This window comes from Microchirus variegatus (assembly GCF_963457635.1).
Source record: "Microchirus variegatus genome assembly, chromosome: 3".
NCBI classification, from domain to species: Eukaryota; Metazoa; Chordata; class Actinopteri; order Pleuronectiformes; family Soleidae; genus Microchirus; species Microchirus variegatus.
Window position 1 is genome coordinate 25021741 of NC_139804.1, and position 18022 is coordinate 25039762.

Consider the following 18022-nt stretch of genomic DNA (forward strand, 5'->3'; position numbering starts at 1 on the left):
GTAACTCTACACTGGCAAAGCACATGGTTGATGCTCAGTTTTATGCAGCAAAGTAACATCCATATATCTGCTGTTTTAAACTTCACGACTTCCTGCATGGGCTTCACAAATAAAAACACACTTAAATGGGAAAGTAGTAGGACTGTACTGTGAAATGTGACTTTGTGAAGTAATCCACAAGAGGGAAGAGAAGTGATTTGAAATAAAATAAAGCAGCAGCAAATAAAAAACAGCGATGAAAGAACTTCAAAATGCTGTTTTTAAACATATGTGGCAAAGAAAACAGTCAAGTGTTTTACGGTGAGATTAGCAGGATGTGTAACTTCAATGGTGACTTTAAAAAAAAAAGTGTCTGCATGCATACACTGTAGAGAGGGACACAGACACGTCTCATCCTCCTTCTAAAACATGTGTTTGGTTTTACATGAATGAGACTGAATGTGTGTTTGTTTTTCAGGTTCCATATGGTAACCATAGCTGGTCCATTTCACTGCAGACACTGTACAACCTTTTTTTAGAGAAAGACAAACAACAGCTGTATTATCTTTGCAGGTCTAATTACTTCCTAGGAAACACTTAGCGTGTCACATTAAGGGGAAAGCACCACCCACATCCACGCACTTACAAAAACAAAGGCAAAAAAGAAATAAGCACATGATGGAACCACATATAAATTCACACCTTGCTTTTGTCTTCTTCACCCAATCTGTTAATTACTCCGTTACACACACACACACACACACACACACACACACACACACACACACACACACACACACACGCACAGTGTCTTCGGAGGCTTGTATACAAAAATGTCAGACCATATTGAACTTTGACACTTTCCTATCCTAAATGTTCTGTTTTTCACTCATCATGACTTCATCCTCTCATCCTGGACAAACACACACACACGTGTGCAGACACACACACACACACACACACACTGGTCCAGTACCTTCCTGTGTGGGGTGGTGTGCTGTGTCATAGCCATGGGAAAACTGTGTGCTCCTTTTAGCTTCGTCTTCTCCCAAAGAGAAGCCAGTCTTTGGACACACTCGTCCCGGGTGCACAGGGGGACACTGGACTTGCTCTGGTTGAGAGGGGGAAAACAAATGATTAAAATATAAATAAAACATAAATATGATACTGTGCGAACAGAAATGAGTGAAAGATGGAGAAAGAAGTTTGGCAAACAAACGTCGGTTTTGTTTGACCTACAAAACCACGTCTTACATTCCAGGACATTTATTAAATGCCAGGAATGTTCAGTTATAACAAAGGTCTCCTTTGGAGGATTGATTCACTGCAATAATCCCTGACAGTCATGGCTCAGGAGCCAGTGTGGAGTGTTATAATGCTTCAAAGTGAAACTCTGTGACAGTTGCAGATTCCATTTTTTATCTTTTGGAAGCAGAATGTCTGGACGCACCTGCAGATGCAGCAGCATCATGTGAATCCACAGGTGAGGCTGTCTGCTGGTCAGGCTGAAACAGGACTTGGCATACAGGCAGTAGTGTCCCTTCTGAGGACATGAGAACGACAGCTTGGCCACGCAGCCTCGGTTTATATCTGACACACAAAACAAACAGATAAGTGAAAATGATTAAAATACCGCTGAGATGCAAAGCTGACGTTCAGCCTCTCTCAGCTCTCTCTCTCTTTGCATGCTTCCTTGTGTCTCACATATGGACTTGTGCAATACTGGAAACATATTTAGAGGCTGATTCATAGCATACAAGGGCAATGCATCTTGTAAAGGGCTTCTCTTCCCACTAACACCCCCCACAGACCTCCACCTCTCTGCCAAGGAGCAGAAGTCAGTGAACAGTTGCGGTGCTCCACATTGAAATCATCTGCGACATTGGGATGGAGTTCAAAATAAAATAAAGGATCTACTTTCCGAGAGCTTCATTTTAGTATTCCCTTCCCACTTATATAATTATTGAATTTCATATTGGCAAAACAAAGTTATAAATAAAATCTTAATAACACTTATTCCGTGTTCCGAGTCTGCTTGAGGTAACGAGTGTTTTCACTTTTGGGCAAAGTAGAACATGACTCAAACCACAGAGAGTGACACAGTGTACACAAACAACCTCGTCGATGTTTACACCAGCAACATTTTTGATTTACGACGGAACTCCAATTTAATACAGACCAGATTGGAAGGCTCATATTCATAAATACAAACGCCATGGCATCAGACTTACATGTGAACGAGATCTTCTGGGACATGGCAGTCGGATAACTTGCCAAGTATACATGCTGAGGAGAAAATTCATTCATTGGCCATGTACATATGACTCTGCCATAGGTGGCACTGTATCTCTCTATTAGCTGTAGAGTGCATTGAATCAGTTTCCAGTGAAAGACGAGATAGACAGTGAGATGGGTCGTGCTGTGGTTCTGTATGTTTTGAACCTGCTGCACGTGTCAATCATGATACAAATGAGATCAAACATGGCTCTGGTAGTGGTTGCTATGCTGTCCGAAGAAAGAAGCTGTCACTGTAAGATATCCGGCAACAGTAGTGCAGTTTACACGTTGTCGTCTTCTACTACGAAATTTTAGCCAAGTCCGACTCCAGTCCGACTAAGTGTATACATGCAGGAGTAATCGGACTGTGAATCACATTTCAACGTATTTGCTTTGATATAAAAAAAATAAAAAATTATTATCTTTGTCTTTGCCCATACACCCCTAGAGCTTCAGTCATTGCAGCCTGGTCTTAGTTGAGCCGATTCTAGCTGTTTCCATCCAATTCCACTCGAGGTATTTACCAGCCAGAGGCTGTCAAAATGTCTCTTTGCCAAAAAAGCAACCACACTCTTCACCTGGCACTCATCTTCTGCTTTGAAAATTGCAAAAATCTGCTCCAAATTTAAATGAATCCTAACTGCAGGCAGCAGAAGTAATTTGCAGCAAAACTCGACCATAATTTGTTTTCCTACAAATTATCTTAAATGCCTAAGTGGTTCCATGACATATTTAAGCAGTAGCTCTCAACAGGCAGTGTGAGTGGTAATAAAACTCTGAGTATGATATTCTAAAAGATCTGTACCTTCCTCTTCTGAGGCAGGAGTTGAATAATGAAGCGAACACTAGGGATGTGACAAACATTACTATGTCACAGTATTATTTTCACTCGTAAGCACGTGTGTTCTATGTCAAAGATAATTTGTTCATATACAAAAACTAATGACACTCTATGTTGACGTGTGTGTGTGTATTTGCAGTTGTATGCATGTGTATGTGGACTGTTCATAATAATCCAAGAGAGGGAGGGTCAGCAGTTTATGTGTAATCAGCCAGCAGCGTGATGACATCATGTAGCTGAGGATGTATCATCATATTCTATTTGCCTTGAATTGTATTCACATTAGGAAGCAACAGGTAGAAGTGTGTGTGTTTGTGTGGACACTTGTGTAACAGTTCTTGTTACCCAGCTTAGTGTATTTTTTGTTATCAATAATGTTTCTGCTTCACTGTACATTCACAACATTAAATTCTTAATTGTGTGTCTCATGTAAGTGAAGTTTAGCAGAGTGGTTATTACAACACACAAGTACTTATTAGTTTGGGAGGGGCTGCATCAAGTAAATTAAAAACGCAAAGTTAAATATGTGTTGACAGGCGCTGCTAAAAGATGGTAATGAAGACTTAACTCGACTGAAGCAAAATGAAATTGAGAAACAAAAACATGAGACATGATTGAAAGTAAAATATCCAGTCCCTGAGAATGAGAAGGATAAGAGGTGAAATGCAAAAGTGGATTAAATTGTAGACAATGGATTGGATTCATTAAGAGACAAATGGTTTTGATTTCATTGCTGTCTCTACTCTGCACACACTGTTGAAAAGTACGGTATGAAACTGTGAGTGCATGCTCACAAAACTGTACCCACACACACACACACACACGTACACACACACAGTTGCATCACATTCATCTGTTTCTACTTAGACCTGGTTATGTTGTGTAGATGTAACTGAATACAATGACTCCACATTCTTTGACTCTATACCTCCATTAATGTTTCCATTAACAAACACGTCACATGGGGTTTCACTCACATTATAGTTCATCCTTTCTTACTTGTCTGCAGTTCAGCCATGTTCTAACAAAGCTCGATAAAGCTTTTTGATCAGTGCCTTAAGGCTTGAAATGTTGATGTTAAGACTCGATATCACACCAAGCAGGTCACATGATCTGAACTTTATATTGGACTTAACAACACCCACAAGGTATGCAAAGTTCTTAACATAACATCCTATATAAGCCATTAACGCTGTCATCAAAACAATAGCAGTGGTGACTGACATAGACGATTACATTACCTTCTATCACACACTGATCTGGGACTGGGATCTGCTTCACCATGTCTTTACAGAAGTCTCTGATTGTTTCCATATTGTCTCTTAAATGGACGAAAAGTCTGTCGGCTTCGTCCTGCTCCTTTTTAGCGTCGTCCTTCTCTTTGCCGTCACCTCTACCTGCCTCTCTTACCGCTCTGTCCAGGGCAGCAGTGACAGGCAGCGAGGAGCCATCGCTGGTCCTTTTCCTGTCGCTTGGCGGTGCTTTCTGGTTTTCTGGCTGCTGATTAGGTAAAGTGTTGGAGGAGATGTTGTCTGGAATTAGCTCCACTCCATCACCGTCCTCCACACTGTCCGAGTTGATGTAGTGCGAGCGCACAGCGTGGAGAGTCGGGCTCTTTGACCTGAGAGAGAAATAAAGAAGTCAGTCCAGTCTGTTTTACTCCTTTTCTTGTGTTCAACACCTTACATTACTAAGTTCAGGGTTGGTTTGGTTTCTAGATCTTGTGGAAAAAATACTGACCCAAAAACCTATGACCGCTGACTTTCCCTTTCCCAAGAAACTCAAGGAACTACGGTTTGTTGTTCGTTTTTCGTGTGTGTGTCGTAAGCTTCTGCTTAGAAACCTGAAAGGCAAGTTCGAGCTAGTTTGTCTGTTTGGGCTGCTCCACAAACATGGCAGTGCAAAAATGGTAGCCTCTGCATATACAAGTCTAATTCTAAGGCTACAAAAACCAAACCATTTTTATTTTAACAGTGTTTATGCGCATATACTAACAGACTTATGGGAAGGACGTTCAGTTTATGCCAATAAACCTTCTGAAACATTACACACTGGGTGATTAAGATAACAAAATTTAAACAGGAAAAATGGCTCAACTTCAGCAGAACTGTGGCCACGAGCCATGTTTCGACTTCAGTTACTGAACTACTAAGGTCTGTGTTGCCTTTATCAGAACTTACACTCAAACATACAATCAAGTCACGTCCAAGTTAAACTTGCTACATCGATGCAGTCCAAGAAACTACCGTAACTCCTTAAACTAAGAACATGCTTCCAAATCTAATAATAGATACCAGTTCCATATGTTTGCAGACATGGTATGGACATGGTTACATAGTATAAGCAGCTTTGTGCAAGGAAAAGTTAAGCAGTGCACTTCAGCCTATATTTACACTGTAATATAACTATTGTCTATCTTTTCCATTTAAGGTTAAGGAATGTTAGAATCATTGTATTGTTAGTCAGAGATTTATTTAACGATGATCTGGATGCTGGAACACTTGTTTAGCCCACTGTACTTGATTAAAATGTTAAATATTATTATTATTACAGCACAATAGCTGTAGGCTCTCTGTACATAAGCAGATGGAATAATGTCATCTTGGATCAGATCTCTTGTTAATTAAAGCAATAAAATGAACAGAGTTATACAATGACAGTAATAACAATCTCTTCCCTTTTAAAAAAAACAAAACAAAGAAATGTCCAGGTCATTCCACAAACAAGTTAGTTAAAGCTCCTTTGTGTTGAGCAGCTGGTCACTGGCTCGACTCCCAGCCAGATGAACCATTTACTGGACGTCTCTCCCCAAATCTGCATCACTGTTCCTTGTCTCATTTCACACTGTCTATCAAAATAAAGACCTAAATGCCAAACAATACTTAAATATAAGAAAGTTGTATGTGTATTTACTCGTTAAGTTAATGGAACAAACCAACTGAGCTGACCTGTTGGAGCTCTCCACTCTGACAGCTTGGCTTGGGCTGTAGCGTCTCAGGCAGGCAGGAGAGTCCTCCTCCACCTTCTCGCCCCCCGTTTTCTCCTCAATGGCCTGGATCTTCACCTGAAGTTGTTGTACTGACCCCCGTCCTTTTTCACTTCCCTCTTCTCCTCCTCCAGGGACAGATGCACAGGGAGATGATGGGCTCGGCTCATCCATCCTGTAACAGATGAAATGAAAATTTGGTGACTGGTTTTACAATCTGTACATGTACTTAGAATATTTTAACATGGCAAACATGTTGAGCCATAGAGGAAGGATTCTTCTAGCAGGACAGATGTGCAATCGATGTTATGTGACACACCAACAGCAGTATTACGGTTATACATAGACAATAATAATAAAAGTGGTACTATGGATGGAAATATGGTTGTTGGTAACGGAGGTAGAATTTGGCATGAAGATTACATTTGGATTTCAATTTGATTCCAGTTAACTGTTCTGTAATAAACATTTTCTCACAACGGTGACTCTATTTCAGGGTCTTTTTTCTCTCTCGCTGGCTAAATCTAATCCCGCCCTCTCTCTTTTTGCATCCGTTTTTTTCTTTCCCCCCTCTGAGGAGAATTTGTTCTATAACGTTTCCCGTTGCTGTTTGTTTTTCTCCAGGTTTTGAATCCCCGTGCTCCTCACCCCCTTCTCATTCACCAATAGGCTGCCTCTCTCTCAAGCCCCCACTCTCTCCATCTTTCTTCCAGTAGACCCCAAGCAAAGCCTCTGGAAGCCTCCAATCCTGCACATACTGTTCTTATTTTAGAGAGAAATGTGTGTTTCATTCCCACACTACAGGCAGATGACTCCCATTCAACTTATGCACATTAACACGCAAATTTCATGAAAGCACACACTCACACAAGCACATACATATGCTGTTTTATGTGTTGTGCATCCATACTGTTTTTCAAGCACATTCCATGACACAGACTTATTGGGAATTAGGAATTATTTATGGGAGAAGTCGGTTTATTAGGTTTTAGCATTTAAAAAAAAAAATCTGTTTAATGTGTGGATTGCTATGGTCTATTGTCTTCAGTGTCTCCAAACTCGTCACGGCTCGATGAGGCTTGCAGATAAATCAGTCACTTTTCAAAGGAAAGCTCTGTTGCTGGTTGCAATCTGTGTTGAAATAATCTTGAAATTGTGCAACGTGCTTTGTCATCATTAAACTAAATCTCGGGTATCATATTAAGGAAATATATGAGCAATAACGTGTCAGCAGTGCTCGTGATTCCCTGAGGTGCCTCAATGCTTCGCGCAGTTTGTCGGAACGTGTGAGCCAAAGTAATAATTTAAACATCTGAATTCAACCTATTCACTCAGCAATTCCACACAGGCACTTATGAAGTAATGGTGAGCACTCAGTGAGTCATGACTGTCTATGATGACAAAGAAGGATGAAGAACAACATCTTCTGAAGACGGAACTGAATAAAGGCTGTATAGATGTCCGTATAGAGTTTTAACAACAAGCTTGAACGATCTTTATTTCTTTTGGAGTCAGCTTTGGGTTTGGAATTAGCCTATTTCAAACTTAAAAACAATATATATCTACAGTCTTAATTTAAGTGCTTTCCTCCATTCTGTTCTACTATATATCATTCACACACTGACTGAACTGTCGCTGGGAGTTAAGTGTCTTGCCTGAGGACCCATTGGACACAGGAGATGGATATCAAACCCCTGACCTTCCAGCTGTAAGACCCTACATATTGAACCACTTGACAGTGGGCGGGCCTAATGCTTGGTGCTAGAGCTGGCTATCAGGGTCAGCAGAGCAGTGTATGTCATGGCCGACTTATATTGCTCAAGTGATAATGATGTAATGCACCATTTTTGGCTGCACTTTGTATGACATGAACATTATCAAGAGGATGCACGTAACGCCTGTTACTCAGGTCAGCAGGACTTTTCCAACCTGCAGCGTGCAGTGGCCGAGCTCTCTTCCAGCCTTCTACCCATGAGCTTGGCTATGGCTGTAAAGGAGTTGCTCATCCTGTAAATGTCTTTCCCACAGCCTCCCAGTAATAACGGGTAACGGTCAGTCAGAGCACGGATCTCCAGCAGCAGGGTGTGGTGTAAGCTGTGCTCCATGCTGCCCAGCAGTGACACCAGGAAGACCAGCGAGCTGTGAGCATGAGCCTGGAGAAAGGACACAATAGAGTCAATGAGTCAACGACAGTGACGTGATCCTGATATCAACAGTAAAGATAAAGAACAGATGAAACCATACAGTTGAGTGGTTATCTCTAATGTTGTGGACGGAAAATGGGACTTTTGTTTCACTACATCTTCCGATGATGAATGAGTGAATATTTGGTCACATTACCCACACTGGCTTTACATTTGTCGGCATTTTGGGGGATTTGTTGAACCTTCTTTTGCATTTAAATCATGACAAAGTAAATACGAACACATGCAGCTGGCCTTCCGCTAAACTTCTTTTTCCAAATGACATTACCTCCCCATTGGTACATACACACACTCCATATTTAAAATATTTTAAACTGTATCCAGTATCCAACTCTCTCTTGAGCATATTTGTCCAAGGCAGATTCAAACATCTCTTTGACATATCCAGCTTCCTGAAATAAGCAATAACCATAACTAATATGGTCATGTAACTGAAACATGTACTATTATTTAATCACTATTGAAAGTGCAATCCTTCATGAGCCAAATTACATTCTGATCACATTACATTCTCCGTTACTTAACAAGTGACAGACGTGATTTAAAAGGGTGTAAATCAGTCGATACAAAAATTGTAAATGCAAATGGAAAAAGGTTCACTTGCAGCATTCCAGGGCAGACCCAGAGCCAAAAAGGTCTCACCTGTGCACAGAAAAAAAGAAAAAGGACCCTCTTTTAACCCTGTAAAAAATGACATCTTTAAAGTGCTTCCTGTGCTTCACTGAGTGAGAGACAAACTATGATGGATTGATGGGGGAGCAGAAAGATGGACACAGCTAACCTGAGTGTGCAGTGCTTAAGGACACCTTGTAATGAGGAGAGAAGAATGCAGTTACTGCACAGTTATGGCATGTTTCACAAGGTCTCTCTGCAGGAAACTTAATTTATATGACTAAAGGTGCCAGGAAAGGCAGAACGTGACTGTTTTGATGTAAACATGATTAAGAGGTTTGTGGAACCCCACAGTTCAGGCTTTTATTGTTGTGATGATTTTACTTATTAACGACTCGGCTCACTAAAACATTACAGCATTAGCAGAATTTTCATCATACACTCTGGAAGTGAGACTTGGCTTTGATTGATGTCCTAAACACTTTTTTTTTGACTCATTGCTGAATAATGAATATACAATCTTGCAAAGTAGTGAAAATACCAGGAAGTTTATGAGAATATGAACTGTTGCAGCTAATTATGTGTTTTGTTGTTTTCCAAACAAAACAGAGCAGTGGGGCAGCGATCCAACCGATTTACTGCTCTGACCAGACAGATATTGAAATAATGTGCACGTTTATGTATGGGGAAATACACAAACACACACATTTCCGCTGAGACCGACACAATTTGGCCCATTCATTTCTAATTACTTCATAATCATAATTCACACAACAATGGGAGCCGGTCCCATCTGGCAGTAGCACATGTGCCTGTATGATAGAGATATCTGTTTCAATAAATGAATGATAAATGAAGAAAACACTGCATTGGTCTATTGTCACCATGCCTCTGCTCCTCACCAACATGTCATTCTTAGACTCGCTGATCTCTCAAAACTCTCAACCACCAATTCACATCCTGACGAGACCCGTTGAGATACGGCTGAATTCACAGCTGTGTGCTTTCTTTCACGGAAATCAGTAGCGACAATACTCGTCGGAGATATAATTTCTTTGAATTTCTTGTTCATTTTCTCCTTGGATGTGTGAGATGATTTAAGCAAATTGAAGCAGAAATGATATCCCCTCAGTACAAAAACATCACACCTCCCATTATAATGATAAAACCTGATATTAAAACATTTATCTATTTAATTGAATCATCTTCTGGATGGTGTTCAAATCCCCCCTCCTCTTTATCTTTTCATTGTGCTTAATCTCTCTTGTGACACCCCGGTTGGCACCAAGTGAAGCGCTCTATTGTTTTCCAACTATGTATTGACGTCACAATTCAATGTGAGCAGCCTTACATCACTGCAAACTGAAATCCATCCTTTGATGCCTTGTGAAAAACTACGGGGAACATTTATTCAAACTGATTGGTGGTTAAAAACAGAAGCATCCCGACGGAGTTGTGTAATACGTGCTTGGATCGTTGTCACAACTAACATTTATGTGTTTTGGAGGCTCCCCAGTTTATGAGGCTTTATAATTTGTGGTGAAGATGACAGGTAGAGGTGTTTGGGTGTATTATTCATCTGACAGTGGATAAGAACAAAAACATACATCCATCATCCATCAATCCATTATCTACTGCTTTATCCTCCACAGGAGGATCACAGGGGGTGCTGTGCCTATCTCAACTGACATAGGGTGATAGGCGGGGTACACTCAGGACACCTCTACTGACACGGTCTTCAGTTCCTGCTTGTTCTTGGGGAATTTTCCCTTCAGTTTGGTCTTCAACAAGTGAAATGCATGCTCAATCAGATTCAGGTCAGGTGATTGATTGATAACATTCCACATTTGCCTTAAAAAACTCTTTGGTGGCTTTTGCCATTTGCTTTGGGTCATTGTCCATCTGCACTGTGAAGCTCCGTCCCATTTCTGAAGCATTTAGCTGAATATGAGCAGATAATATTGCTGGAAACACTTCAGAATTCATCCTGCTGCTTTTGTCAGCAGTTACATCATCAATAAACACAAGGGAACCAGTCCCATAAGCAGCCATACATGCCCACACCATGACACTACCACCACCATGCTTCACTGATGAGGTGGTATGTTGTGGATCATGAGCAGTTCCTTTCCTTCTCCACACTCTTCTCTTCCCATCACGTTGGTACAAGTTGATCTTGGTCTCATCTGTCCAGAGGATGTTCTTCCAGAATTATAACAGCTTTTTTAGGTGTTGTTTGGCAAATTCTAATCTCGTCTTCCTGTTTTTGAGGCTCACCAATGGTTTGCATCTTGTGGTGAACCCTCTGTATTCACTCTGGTGAAGTCTTCTTTTGATTGTTGACTTTGAAACACAAACACCGACCTCCTGGAGAGAGTTTCTGATCTGGCCAACTGTTGTGAAGGGGTTTTTCTTCACCAGGAAAATAATTCTTCTGTCGTCCACCACAGTGGTTTTTCCGTGGTATTCCAGGTCCTTTGGTGTTGCTGAGCTCACTGGTGCGTTCTTTCTTTTTAAGAATGTTCCAAACAGTTGATTTGGCCGCATCTAATGTTTTTGCTATTTCTCTGATGGGTTTGTTTTGATTTTTCAGCCTAATGATGGCTTGCTTCACTGACAGTGACAGCTCCTTGGATCTCATATAGAAAGTTAACAGCAACAGATTCAAAATGCAAATGTCACTCCTGGAATCAACTCCAGAACTTTTACCTGTGTCATTGAAGATGAAATAATGAGGAAATAGCCCACAATTGAAATATGAAACATGAAATAGCTTTTCAGTCAATTGTCCAATTACTTTTGGTCCCCTAAAAAGTGGGAGGCACATATAGAAAGTGTTGTAATTCCTACACCGTTCACTTGATTTGGATGTAAATACCCTCAAATTAAAGCTGAAAGTGTGCAGTTAAAGCACATCATTTCATTTCAAATCCAGTGTTGTGGTGTATAGAGCCAAAATAAAGAGAACTGTGTCGATGTCCAAATATTTATGGGCCGAACTGTAGATCATCAGATCTAAGTTAGAACTGTGTCATGAACAATCAGAAACAATATAGACTAACTTCCTTAAGGAGGTGAAGGAAGCCAGAGAGAGAGAGAGGGGGTTGTGCAATCCTGTTAGAATCAAGTGTGTATGCATGTGTGTGTGGGGGGCACAAACACAAGCCCACAGGAGGCGTTCTCCACTGCCATCACCAGGAGGCCTCTGCAGGGGCATTTCCCAGAAAAACACGGCTTATTTATCAAATAGTTCCAATGTGAAGAAAGACAGGACACTATGGTTCGACCAATTGTGCTCATGCATGTGTGTGTGTGTTTCTAAGCTGGATTGGCAGGTTTTTCGACAAGAAGATTGAGGAGCATGGGAACTTTTGGAAGAAAGGTTGCCATGGAGTAATAGAAAACTATATTATGGTTTCCAGATCCATGATTTCTGTCTGTATGTATATACATATACATTTGTGTGTGTGTGTGGGGGGGGGGGGGGTGCATCTTATTTACAGACAGATGATGTATTTTTCCCCTTTGGTGAATTTCCCAAAATTGTTGTTACACTGCCTTAAATGGACCCCGAGGAATTGAGAGTGGGAACCCTCAGCTGTGTCCTGCTACACACACACACACACACACACACACACACCTCAGAGGGTCTGTATAATCTGTGACTTCATCTGTTCCTGTCATTGCAAATCATGTATTCCATTTTATGTCTGTACAACATCAGTTAACCCGTTTGTCTCATGCTCTAAACTCGCATGGGTGTGTACGAGAGTGCTTTAACTGACAGAAACTGATGAAAAAAAACACTGCACTTCTCTCTCTCTCTCTCTCTCTCTGTGTGATGCAAAATCTCATGGACATGCATGAAATAGTTGTTGATATACTTGGATCTGTGCTGAGGTTGTGAGCCAACCAGCCTTCAAAAGGGCTCAGGTCAAGTTTATTTTCATCCTCAGAGAAAGTAAGAAGATCTGCCACAGAGACAGGATTCACTGCCTCATCCCCCCCGTATGATCGCGTGTTTTCTGAAGAACCTCAGCCCGTGTCACTCACACACAATTCCCACAGCGATGCCACCGTTGCGGTTTGCTCAAGCCATTGCGCTAATTAACCTGTACTTAGCAGCTCAAGCGTTTGAGCAGAGGGTTCCTGTCACAGTCACTGAAACACTTCTGACTACAAGAGAAGGGTAATTAGGGGATAATGAGTCAAGTCTGCAGGACAGCCTGGAGTTTGGCCAGAGTGAGGCTCACAGGACAAAGTCAGCTTTATTTAATCTAATGTTGGCTTTATTTCTCTTGAGTGTTGAGTAATGTATGAGTTGCAATGGGAGTTGTGGTCATATAAGTAGTAAATACCTGAAACACATAATAAATGCTGCACAACATAAAGCTGCTATGACACTGCATCTCACTCTCATTTGAGATTGAGTATGAGTCTGGACGAGGGTGTAGTTACCTCCCACATCCAGGAAGTGTGACCAACAGATATAGATCACAATGCCTCTGTGTGCAATTAGATGGACCTACAGCCAATCAGATAAAGGATCTGGATGATGTATGTAGAACGAGGGAAAACGTGTCAACCAATGTGCATATTGTCGATCCTAAGAGTGATGAATATCTAATAACGGTGCCTCCCAGTCTATTTTAGAATTAATTCCAATAGTTCTGCTTTTTATTTATAAAGCCTTGAATGGTCTAACCCCATCTAACCTCAGTGATCTCTTACATCCATGTTCACTGTCACGATCAGAAACATCTCTTCTCGTGGTTCCTAGGTTAAGATTAAAACACCAGGGAGACTTTGCTGTGGTGGCTTCAAGACGAAAAACCCACTACTTCTCCTTCACGTTTCCTGACCATGTATAAGATTTGGCAGTTTTAGTATATATATACATGTACGTATATATATTTTATTTACCTTGTTTCTGTGTTTTATATTCCGTCGTTATTGTTGTTTACATTGTTTCATAGCCTGTCTGTTTTATGTACCTGTATTAATGTAATGTACAGCACTTCGGTCAACTTGGTTGTTTTTAAATGTACTATAGAAATACATTTGGACTGGGCTGAATCAAAAGACAGCTGATCTTCAGTGGCCATCATGTTGGATTGTTTACAAAAGCTGCTTCACGTTGCTTCTCTGTCTCCATTGCATTAAGCCCACCTCACGTGCACCAGGGGAAAACCCATTCCTGATTGGTTTCTTTTTTAGGAGATTCTGAAGTTGATCAAAACAGCGTCTTTGCCAGACGTCTCTGCAGAGCGAAATCAAACTGCTGGCAGACATATTCACCCAGACAAGCTGAGATGTGACTGACTTTTGGTGATTTTTATTGCTGATATTCTGCCTTTGTAAAAGAAACAGTGCAACATAATGCTGTGGCATTCATCTGAAGCTTTCCTTCTTTGTGTTCACGGTTATACACCAACATTTTTGCAGCTGCCTTACTTCACTAGCATAATGTTACCGCTGTGTCCGTCTGTCTGTCTTGATGTAAAACAAATCACTTCCTGTGTGCAGCTCAGGAATGTCCCCAAACGACATGAGATCAAAACACAGAAAAGAACTGTGTGGGGCTGATAGGCTTCATCAACACTGTGTGAACTCAATTGACAATGGTTTGAATTAAACTGACATGTGTTGTACTACTACTACTGCAGTACACTGCACACAATGGTGCTCTTTGTAAGTTTGACAATGGAGCTGGCTGAAAATTAAATGACACACACACCAAAGGACTGTAGTCAATGGTTGTGCAACTAATCTGATGACTGACTCAGTTTATTCTTCTGTCAGCACAAGTTGTTCTAGTGCTAAAAGATCTAATAGTGTTATGGCTACACTGCTCTTTAAATGTTCCCTTAAATGAGATCTTTTCAGAGCAGCAGTGTGGGACTCCTCTGGTGGAGAGACTCAGGCAGCAGCAGTCGTCTTCTCTGGCTCCGGCAACGGAGAATCCAGACATGTGATGCTCTCCTCGCTCGTTAAAATAATCACTACTGTCTGTTTCAGTGTGTGAATATATGTGTTTGTATGTGTCAGACAGAACTATAACATTATTCCCATGCCATTTTTACATAATGACAGCTTGTCTTTGTTGAATCATTGCATTGGCAATACATACATTTGCAGCACAGTTCTTACTGTATGTAATTTTGTGTGACAGTGTCACCGTTTTCCTTTTTTTCTTCTTCCTCACATTCCTTAATTTGAACTTGGGAAAGAAATAGTTAATATTCTTAAAAATGTGTCACTAAAATGAACCCACATCTGTTTTGCATTCATTCCCCTCTTGCCATTTTGTGTACATTTCAAAACATTGTTCAGCTCAAAATTAACCATGCGAGTCTCAGCAGTGGCATACGATTGCTGCAAAGTGTTTTCAGTGTATGTGTGTGTTTGTACCTCACTGATGATGCCAACAGCGCTGTGGATTTTGGCCACGTGGCCCAGGAGAGCAGAGCATTGCTGTCCCACTGTCCTCAGCACAGGTAAGAAGCTGACCAGTGAGGAGGGGCTGGCCTGTGACACGTCCATGAGCACGCCCAACACGGCCTCTGTCATAGATTTTTCACCAAGGTAACCGACCAGCAAAGGCACCTGAGGGCTCAACATCTGCATTGAAAATACAAAATAAAAAAACATGGCTTTTTATTATGACAATAAGAAATTCTGCCACTGTTTGTGTTCCAGTGTGTACGGCGAACAGCCTGGTGACTAATAGGAAACAAAAGCGTGATTGTACCAGGACTGTCTGGAAAAATTGAGTGAACGAGCATTTCCTCCACATTATCTGTACTGGATCACACTAACAATTACCATCACTGCAGCTCCCCTGCTGAGCCTGCATTTGTTCTTGTAATCCTGCGAAAATCAGACACCATCTGTTCCTCAGGGAGACGAGGTTCGATCACTGGATTAAAGTTATTAAATACTGGAGTTTCTTAATTGATCACTGTCATTTTAATTCATCCTATAAATATGAAAACAATCTGGTAACTGCATGCAGCTACAATCACAACAGAAATACTGTGTGTGTGTGTGTGTGCAGTGTGTGTCTGTGTGTGTCTCTGTGGGGGGTGGAAATTAGAATAACTCCAGATGGTGAGTTTTCTTTCTCCAGTGCTTCACATGAGCGTGAGACTATCCATGTTTTATCACCATGTGCTGTTTTCACTGGTATTTGGTACTTTCCCCATCGTGTTGAACATAAGAAGCTGTGCTCGAAAAACACGCAGGTTTGAGGGAATTCCTATCGAGAGTGTTGTGTAAACCACATTCGCTGAGGTATTTACTTATGTGGAGCCGTGTTCCTGTGGATGTTTTCCAACATGTTCACACAAGCTCAACGCAAAACACAGCACAGTTTAACAGTAACATATTGAATTAATGTTTTACTTATGGAAATGCCACATATAATACGTAGCTCATAGTTATCCAAATATATCACAGGCACTCATTCCTGATTTACAAGACACAACTGTTTATAAGTCAAGGCGACAAATTATAGTTTGTATATGAATTGCTGGTAAAGTGCTCGTAATAAAATATTTCCCTTTAAAAAGGGTTTTCCCCCCCTTCAGCCCCTTTTAGCATATGTGACAGTTACTTCACCCACAGTGCATTTTGTTTTGCTTCAAACATAAAACGACAAAAAAAACCCTCTCACAAGTGGATGTTGTTCTGCAACAATTTGAATGAGTCTGATCAGGTGTTGTTGCTCTGGAGACTCCAGCTGGGGCATCATTGCAGTGAGGTTGCCTAGGTGACGGTGGATGGTATCTGGTTGTCTGGGGTAAACTGATGGCAACACTCGTAGGAGCATGGGGTTACCTGGCAGGGAGAGAAACAGAGAGAGAGAAAGAGATCAACGACACGTTAAAGTCAAACTGTACAATTTTTAAATACTGATATGGAGACGTCAATTTAGATATTAAAGTGCAGTGCCCGTGCAAAATCTGTTTTTGTGTTATTGCATTCGTCATCTGCCTCAGCTTGATGCCGCCTTAAACAAAAAACACACAAAAGTAAAACAAAACTTAAGGGACAGGAAATGACATCAACCACAGAGGCTACTGGGAGCTAACAGCAGTTAGCATTTGGAAAAGTGATCATTTGCAGGCTCTAACATAATGTGTCCACTGGACAGATAAATCCTCTGAGGCTGGAAGTTTGTGTAGGACTCTGTGCTGCACTGTGGAGCCAAGAATAGAACCTTTTGCGGAGCTCTGCGAGACAAAAATTCCAGGAATTTAGCCCATTGTGACGTCCCAATGAGTTCAGAAGTCAACATTGTGCGTTTTAGCTCCTGTAGTTAGACTGAGGAGGACCACAAAAACATGTGAGTCATCTTTTTTCACAGTTTTCCAACTGGTAGGACGTCCAGAGTCCCAAATATAAGGATTTAAATGATTAAAAAGTTTATTTTGCATAATATGGGACCTTTAACTTTTTACCCAAAGATACCCGTGGATGTGTTCCGTGTGTGTGTCCTCTCAGGTAGCCCACAGTGATGTAGGAGAGAGCGGGGGAGTGGCTACAGTAGAGCAGCGAAAGCCAATGTGTGCTTCTTTTACTGATATATTTAACGATATCTTTTGCATTACTTATCCAAACAATGTCACTTGGCACTGCACTTACTCGTGCCCGTAGCAGGACACCTGTCAAATTTGAAATCGGACCATCGGCTTGAGGAATATGCGAATAACAGACAGATAGGCATTCCTGGAATTTATAGATCAATGAAGAGTACTTCAAATATTTTTCACCCAACATAGACAACTGTTCACGGTGTCGTCAGTATGAGGATTAGGGACCAATGAAACACAGTTTTCTGCATTTTACAGATTAAACTTGATTGAAGCTCTAGTGTGAAGCTGTTCTGTAGAAAACATTTCCGAGTCAGTCTGTTCAGTCTGTTCAATATTTCTTTTTTACATTTTTTTTTACCATATACATCCTCTTCTAAACAAGTTTGGCAAACATGTATAATTGCCTGACTTCTCATATTTCTTGTGTTTTCTTGTCTGAAGCCACATTTCCAGATCTCACTAATTAACTTGTGTGACTATAATTTTACTGCTACCAAGAAAACATTGGACCCAGGTTGTGAGAGGC

At 41.0% G+C, this 18022-nt stretch overlaps 1 protein-coding gene across 1 annotated transcript in view; it reads right to left on the reverse strand.

Annotated features, from left to right (window-relative positions):
• Positions 1-18022, reverse strand: part of veph1 (ventricular zone expressed PH domain-containing 1) — a gene marked incomplete at both ends in the record, with an annotated part of 65402 nt that overhangs the window by 23935 nt on the left and 23445 nt on the right. The window contains 7 exons of the mRNA XM_083886915.1: positions 956-1090; positions 1430-1569; positions 4339-4718; positions 6046-6258; positions 8013-8236; positions 15311-15520; positions 16575-16738. Coding sequence (XP_083743041.1) covers positions 956-1090; positions 1430-1569; positions 4339-4718; positions 6046-6258; positions 8013-8236; positions 15311-15520; positions 16575-16738 — 1466 coding nt within the window. The remainder of the gene's footprint in view (positions 1-955; positions 1091-1429; positions 1570-4338; positions 4719-6045; positions 6259-8012; positions 8237-15310; positions 15521-16574; positions 16739-18022) is intronic.